The following is a 7,020-nucleotide window of genomic DNA, read 5'->3' as shown; positions in this document are numbered from 1 at the left end:
TGGGCTGCTCAAATGAACTTTGCACTCTTTTTCAATCACATTTTATTGCCATTATATCATGCCAAAAAGATGATCATTTGCATCTGGAAAGTCACTAAAGATTTATTTAATTAGAAAGACAGTAATGCACAAAAACTTTTCAAGGAATTAGAGTATGACACAGAGTAGCTTCTTCTCTCTGAAAGGGTTTTCCGATGAAGGGACTGGAGTCACCAGAGGGTCTTCTTTAGCATGAGACTCACAGTAGGACATCAGTTCTGCTGCTGCTTTGGATATCTGTGAAAAATAGGTTGTTAAAGATTGGACATTACTTTTGGATACACTTGGCTGCATTGATTAGACACTCATTTAATTTCATAAAGCATTGTGTAACAAGAATTACATTCCAAAATATGTCTTAATTTGAATCTGTCAATATTTTTCACAGGATTATTCCAAAGATGTAAATATTCTGTATATAAATTGAATACTTTTCTCTTATAGTGTCTTTTGATGACGTTTGCTGTAAGCTAACGCTTTGTAAATAAACTGAAATGAGCTAAATTGAATTTTAAAATTGTTTTGATATACAATATTGATTGCTTTGTATTTGCAGATTTTGTGAAAAAGAAAGTTTAAACTTCTAAAGCATAATACTACGCTAATTTGTGGGGGGGAAACTTAGCGTTTTTTGACTTGACCATATATGACAAAAATGTTATCTTTTTATGTGACTTATCAGAACACTCAAGAACTACAAAGTATTAGTTAAGTGTCATGAAAATACTTTTTACATAATGATTAATTTCAATTTGATCATTTACATTCTATGAGTTATACACTTAACCAAGTTTAAGGTTATCAAAATGAAAATGCTTTTTATGTTTAAAAGAAAATAAAGAAGAATTTTGCAAGTGTTCAGCTATTCCTTACAATCAAAATATTGGGGATTTTAACCACAGAGAATCAAATGCAGTTCAGGTTCATTCAAAAATGCTGCAATAACATTTTAGTGCCAGATAAGAAGCTGTGATGTGGGTACCAACTAAAGCATCATTGTGTGGTGTGTGGACATGTTTTCCCACCTATTGAACAGCCATCCAAATGAGCAAATTTTAAAACTCAACTCTTTGCTTCTCAGTTGCTTGTGCCACCACCTTAGGTAGTGAGCCATATCAAAAACCTGTCACTATGTCAATACATATAGACATGGGGTAAACTTTGACGATAACGTATGCTGACGTAATTAAAGTATTGACTTTTGTTTGTGGTCCCATTAGTTGCTCACTCACCATCATCCTCTCTATGTTGACCTCCAGTTTCAGCTGCTCCACTGTCTTTCTTGCATCTGCAATCTTGGCCATGTTGTTAGACATCTTCCACTTTGCCTCTGAAATCTGCCAACCTGCAGCAAATTAAACAGTGCATTGTGGGCAGAAAAAGAAGAAAACTTTGAATCGCATATAGGCAGCAACTCATATGAAAAGCACATTTAGAGTCTGTTTCAATTTGCTTGTTAATTCTGCTCCCTGGGTCTCAGCTGTGAGCGGTGCAGGGAGGGTCTCAAAGGAGGAGGACAGGGAAGCGGAGGCAGATCCCTCCCTGGGGGCGTCATCCGGCCACCCGGAGTAAATACATTTTACATTACTGTGTTACTCTTAAAATATATATTTATGTTATATAGAGCCCATTTAGCTTTGTGCAATGCTTCCACTTTTGTTTTCATACAATGCTGTAGCTGCTTTTGAATGAATTGAATATAATGTTACAGTGCATATATCAACACAATCAAAGTTAACAAATACTGGTCACCACAAATGAGAAAACTATGTATTTAATGTATCAGTATATGTAAAAGTCAGCAAAAACGACATCAATCGAATTGTTTTAAGTTAATGTCCTTTGGAAAAATACTGACAACAGTTATATCATTCAATTAATGTTTTTTTTTCTTCTCACAATAGAAAATAAATAAAATTGTACTTACCACTAGGACAAACTGAGAAGCAGCTGGATTCCTGCAATCAAATCACTCTTATCTTCAACAGGGTTCGCCCCCCACAATAACAGTAACAATGAAGTGAGATTAATAGCAAAGGATGAGGAGGAGGAAGGCTTTACTAGGTTCCCTCCTTCAAACAATTAGCGCTGGTGGTTCTGCCTCCAGGTTTGGCTCCATGCAGCCACTAACGGCAACCTGTGGTGCGACCTTCATCTTCTAAGTCTCCATTAGTCTCTCACCTGAGATGACAGCCAAGTTGAGACAGTGCAATAGTTAAAAAAATATAATCATATTTTAACTAATAATGATATTATGCCAGAAAGCCAGACAAAAATTTATATTTGATAAGAAGAGAGGGAGACGGAAAATCTCAGGAGAATTATTTCCAAGACATTAATTTTCCTTTGTGCTACATTCCCAAAGGAAGTATTTATAAATCGTTTGGAAATATAATCAAGGACTTTTATTCTTTCTGGACAGTATACTTTTACACCAGGACTAAGGATAAGTGGAAGTAGATCTTCATGACATTGTTTTTATTCATATATGTGATTCTGCACACTCAACTGACTTACTGTCTTATTATTTTTTATGAACTGTGACAGTTTTTGGAAGCTAAACAATTCAATTGGTTTGTATTATCACTAATAATACTAATGAATTGTTTTATAGATAAATATTTCATCTAAGTGTACACCATGATTTAAATTTGAATTTGTTAAGTTAAGAGGAAAGGCAATGATACTGAACATTAACAAAATGCATCAAGACCTCTGATTTTGAAGAAAGTGAAAAAAATTAAATTACTGGTAGAATTTGGCAAATAGACACAATTATGTTTTTATTAAGTGACCTAAAACAGGAAAGGCTTAATCTTATTTATGGTCTTACAACTAGAAAATATTATAATGTCTCTCTTTATGAAGAATATATATCCTGTTTCAATAGAATGTGTTTCTGGCTGTCATTACATTCTCTCAAAGGCTGCCAGTCTTCCCTGGCTGTTATTTCAAGGAGCAGCAGGGAGCAAAGTGACAGTATTATGGAGTTAAATGTCAAGTGCCTCATTAACATTTGTTTCCCCGTAGTAATTGGTTTCCCTTCATGAGGGATATGGAGACCTTATGAGTAAAAACAGCTACTGTTACCAAGAGTCAAAATCCTAAATAAGCTAGATGTGTTATATTCATTTCTATATGATTAGAATCTAATTTAATGACATCATGTCTCTGTAAATATGCATTAATGTCTTGGTAATGCCAAGATATTAATGCATTATGTCAGAACACCCCTTGTCTCATACTGTTCACGTGTGATTGATGCTGCACAGCTTCAGCTTTGAAATGATTAAAAGATTTCTTAGTAAAGTAGGAGAAGCAGAATTTGAAAAGAATAAAAACTAAGAACCAGTGGAAAGAAAGTTATTGTCAATAAACAAAAAGAAAAGGTCTCTAAAATATAAAAATAGAGCAGCTAACAAAGCATGGCCCATGTTGAGGAAACTGTTTTTTCTATATAGATAAGTAATAGATATATAGATCTGTTCTGCCTCTGTCACTAATGATATGAATTCCCTACATCACAAGAATTTGCACTTAATAGCACTTAATAGACTTCATGAGTCATATCTGATATTTATATTATAGTGTTGTATTTTGTTTTAAAGTATGGATTGGAGTATGAATTTACATTGCATGTCTCAACAACATGCAGTTTTTACAAAAACTAAACAAAACTTCTAGTTCGGCTTTGCATGAATTTGAATCTATGACATCACAAGAAACACAAGAATGTAGTCGATCACTATGGCAAAGAAGCTCCTGATAGATTTCAAAGCATTTCAATTGAGAGGATCTCATCCTTATGTACTAAGTATATCTGACAATGTAGTTTCATCAGTCTTTCTTTTTGTATTTGCTTATTTTTGGACAGAAAACGTTTTGACTGATTCAGCTGATCCCGTTTTTCAAGGAGTGTGTATTGTGCTTTTTCCTACCAGTAGATGGCGATAAAGTTCGCCAAAATAGCACACCTGGTGTAAATTAAGCTGAATTAGATCTGTCTAAAACGACGTAATAGAAAATTTATTATGTAAATACATTTATAATGAGCTCAAATATGGTTTATAAAACGTTTTAAAAATTGTATTTATTATATTTAACAACTTATCTTAATTATTTAAAAATGACCAAATAAATCTTTACAGTACAGAACTGCCAACAGGATTTATCACTAATTATTTTGTTTTTTGGGGGGATAACTATAACATTTTACTATTATTTTATTTTGTTTACCACAAATCTCCAACCGCAGTAAAAACTTTATTTATTCTTTTTAAACGTTTTTTGAAATCTCCCAGATTAAACCAGGTTTAGCCAAAACAATCCTGACTGAAATGCTGCGAACAAGTTTTTCCAGTTCTTCTGACTGTCTTGGATGATTTATTTTTCCACATCATATAAAACCCAAAACCAGCTTTTCTAGCTTGTGGTCTCTGCTGCTCAGTATATGACACATCTGTACCTCATTTTCTTCTTACCAAGTACACAGTTAGAACACTCCCCCATTTCTATTTGTTAAATTGCTACTGCAAGTTTAAGATACAAGAATAAATAACAGTCTGTGTTACTATTTTGGTTGTTGTAACCAGAGCTTCACCACAAAAGTCAATGTTGTGGATCTGACTTTGTATTAGCTGCAGCTGCTTTTCCTTGTACTAAACGACATGGACATGAATCATACCTGTCCATTAAATGTTTTGCTCAGCAATCTGAACATATACCATGTTTTAAAAACATGTCTTTAAAACAATACTGAAACAAGTCTTGCAACAGTTCCTTAAAAATGGTCTTTGTCATTTCAAATACTATGGTATTACTATGGTATGGTATACTACTGAGGTATACTCTGATGTTTCCGTCTTATGTCACTGCATTTGTTTAGCATTGATTGCTCTCAAATTTAAGATTTTAACTGATAAAGAACAGAATTGTATGTTATGATCATATGAAGTAAGCATGATCACTGATAGTATTTCACCGAATTATCAGTTCCATTACATATTGATCAGCTAGTGGATAGATAGAGGTAAGTCTGGGGACCAGGGTTTTTTAGACGATTTAGTCAATGCAGGTGTGAGTTCAGAGTGGTTTTGTGAAACTGTTCTTGAGTGCTTTTGTACCTTTTGTGATGCATCGATAGCACCACCTTGAGGGCAACAGGTAAAAAAGATGAAAGCCAGGATAGGAGCAGTCCTTAAATTACACGTGACTGTGCATCATACAGGTAGGTTTTGTTTCCTAACTTTATTATCAAGTATAATTTGTAAAAATAAATATTAAAAATATATGGGGTCTTGGACAGAATATAATTCACCCTCCTTACCTTTCTTTCTTTCTGACAAAGAATATATATTCTTGTTAAAGTGAAGTTTATGAGAGGGAGCCCAGGTTAACTGGACAAGCGTAAAATCAGTCACAGATTTTTTGGCCATTATTTACTTTAATGAATCTATGACCAAAGACAAAGATTACAGACAGTGTAATTCTAATGTTTTTTAGAATTTAGATTGAACCCATGACCTTGGCATTATTAGCACCACGCTCTGACCAGCTGAGCTAACCGGCCATACGTCAATGTGAGTTTCATCAATTTAAGAAAAACTTACACAAACTTGAAAAAAGTGTCATTCTGATGTGAATCAAAATGTGGAATGTTTTAGTTAAATCTTAAAGCTACTTCAAAAAGTTTACTTTCTGAAAGTTTGTACTTTTCAGTTGGCCAGTATGGGGTTTGAACCCATGACCTTAGTGTCATTAGCACCACGCTCTGACCAGCTGAGCTAACCGACCATTGTCCAAAGTGAGTTTCATCGATTTAAGAAAACCTTACGAGATCTTTACAAAAGTGTCATTCTCATGCTTTTCAAAATGTGAAATGTTTTAGTTAAAGCTTTCATCTACTTCAAATAGTTTATAGTCTGAGAGTTTGTACTTTCAATTGGCCAGTATGGGGTTTGAAACCATGACCTTGGCGTTATTAGCACCACACTCTGACCAGCTGAGCTAACCAGATACATATTTGTGAGTTTCATAGATTTAAGAAAAACTTACACAATCTTGACAAACACATGTTTTTCAAAATATGTAATGTTTCAGTTAAAGCCTTCAGCAATTTTAAATAGCTAATTTTCTGAAAGACTACTTTTCAATTGGCCAGTATGGGTTTGAACCCATGATCTTGGCGTTATTAGCACCACGCTCTGACCAGCTGAGCTAACCGGCCATATGTATTTGTGAGTTTCATCGATTTAAGAAAAACTCACACAATCTTGACAAAAGTGTGATGTTTTTCAAAATATGTAACGTTTCAGTTAAAGCCTTCAGCAAATTTAAATAGCTAATTTTCAGAAAGATTGTACTTTTCAATTAGACAGTATGGGGTTTGAAACCATGACCTTGGCGTTATTAGCACGACGCTCTGACCAGCTGAGCTAACCAAATACATCTTTGTGAGTTTCATAGATTTAAGAAAAACTTACACAATCTTGACAAATGCATAATGTTTTTCATAATATGTAATGTTTCAGTTAAAGCCTTCAGCAATTTTAAATAGCTAATTTTCTGAAAGACTACTTTTCAATTGGCCAGTATGGGTTTGAACCCATGATCTTGGCGTTATTAGCACCATGCTCTGACCAGCTGAGCTAACTGGCCATACGTTGATGTGAGTTTCATCGATTTAAGAAAAACTTACACAATCTTGACAAACGTGAAGTTTTTCAAAATATGTACCGTTTCAGTTAAAGCCTTCAGCAATTTTAAAGAGCTAATTTTCAGAAAGTTTGTACTTTTCAAGTGGCCAGTATGGGGTTTGAACCCATGACCTTGGCGTTATTAGCACCACGCTCTGACCAGCTGAGCTAACCGGCCATATGTATTTGTGAGTTTCATCGATTTAAGAAAAACTTACACAATCTTGACAAACGTGATGTTTTTCAAAATATGTAACTTTTCAGTTAAAGCCTTCAGCAATTTTAA

The 7,020-nt window shown here is 34.2% G+C and overlaps 1 protein-coding gene and 5 non-coding genes across 6 annotated transcripts; all 6 read right to left on the bottom strand.

The window, feature by feature from the left end:
* Positions 1-55: 55 nt before the first annotated feature.
* On the bottom strand, positions 56-2,146 carry gng8 (guanine nucleotide binding protein (G protein), gamma 8). The gene is made up of 3 exons (XM_055043741.1): positions 1,967-2,146; positions 1,272-1,384; positions 56-276 (listed from the first exon to the last, which is right to left on the bottom strand). The coding sequence occupies exons 2-3, from the start codon at positions 1,353-1,355 to the stop codon at positions 148-150; spliced, it is 213 nt and encodes a 70-aa protein (XP_054899716.1). The 5' UTR covers positions 1,356-1,384; positions 1,967-2,146; the 3' UTR covers positions 56-147.
* Positions 2,147-5,758: 3,612 nt separating this feature from the next.
* On the bottom strand, positions 5,759-5,832 carry trnai-aau (transfer RNA isoleucine (anticodon AAU)). Its single transcript has one exon. It is a non-coding gene; the product is annotated as a tRNA-Ile (tRNA).
* A 149-nt stretch (positions 5,833-5,981) lies between these two features.
* Positions 5,982-6,055, bottom strand: trnai-aau (transfer RNA isoleucine (anticodon AAU)). Its single transcript has one exon. It is a non-coding gene; the product is annotated as a tRNA-Ile (tRNA).
* Positions 6,056-6,192: 137 nt separating this feature from the next.
* On the bottom strand, positions 6,193-6,265 carry trnai-aau (transfer RNA isoleucine (anticodon AAU)). Its single transcript has one exon. It is a non-coding gene; the product is annotated as a tRNA-Ile (tRNA).
* Positions 6,266-6,623: 358 nt separating this feature from the next.
* Positions 6,624-6,696, bottom strand: trnai-aau (transfer RNA isoleucine (anticodon AAU)). The gene has a single exon. It is a non-coding gene; the product is annotated as a tRNA-Ile (tRNA).
* Positions 6,697-6,838: 142 nt separating this feature from the next.
* trnai-aau (transfer RNA isoleucine (anticodon AAU)) lies at positions 6,839-6,912 on the bottom strand. Its single transcript has one exon. It is a non-coding gene; the product is annotated as a tRNA-Ile (tRNA).
* Positions 6,913-7,020: the final 108 nt, after the last annotated feature.

The sequence above is a fragment of the Poeciliopsis prolifica genome, unplaced genomic scaffold (genome assembly GCF_027474105.1).
Source record: "Poeciliopsis prolifica strain line A6 unplaced genomic scaffold, Auburn_PproV2 SCAFFOLD019, whole genome shotgun sequence".
In the NCBI taxonomy this organism is placed as follows: Eukaryota; Metazoa; Chordata; class Actinopteri; order Cyprinodontiformes; family Poeciliidae; genus Poeciliopsis; species Poeciliopsis prolifica.
This window is presented reverse-complemented; position numbering and strand designations above follow the sequence as displayed.

Coding starts and splice junctions, on each gene's coding strand:
- gng8 (XM_055043741.1), bottom strand. CDS start 1,355: ATGTCTAACAACATGGCCAAGATTGCAGATGCAAGAAAGACAGTGGAG. Junction 277..1,271: donor TCAACATAGAGAGGATGATG/GTGAGTGAGCAA, acceptor TATTTTTCACAG/ATATCCAAAGCAGCAGCAGA.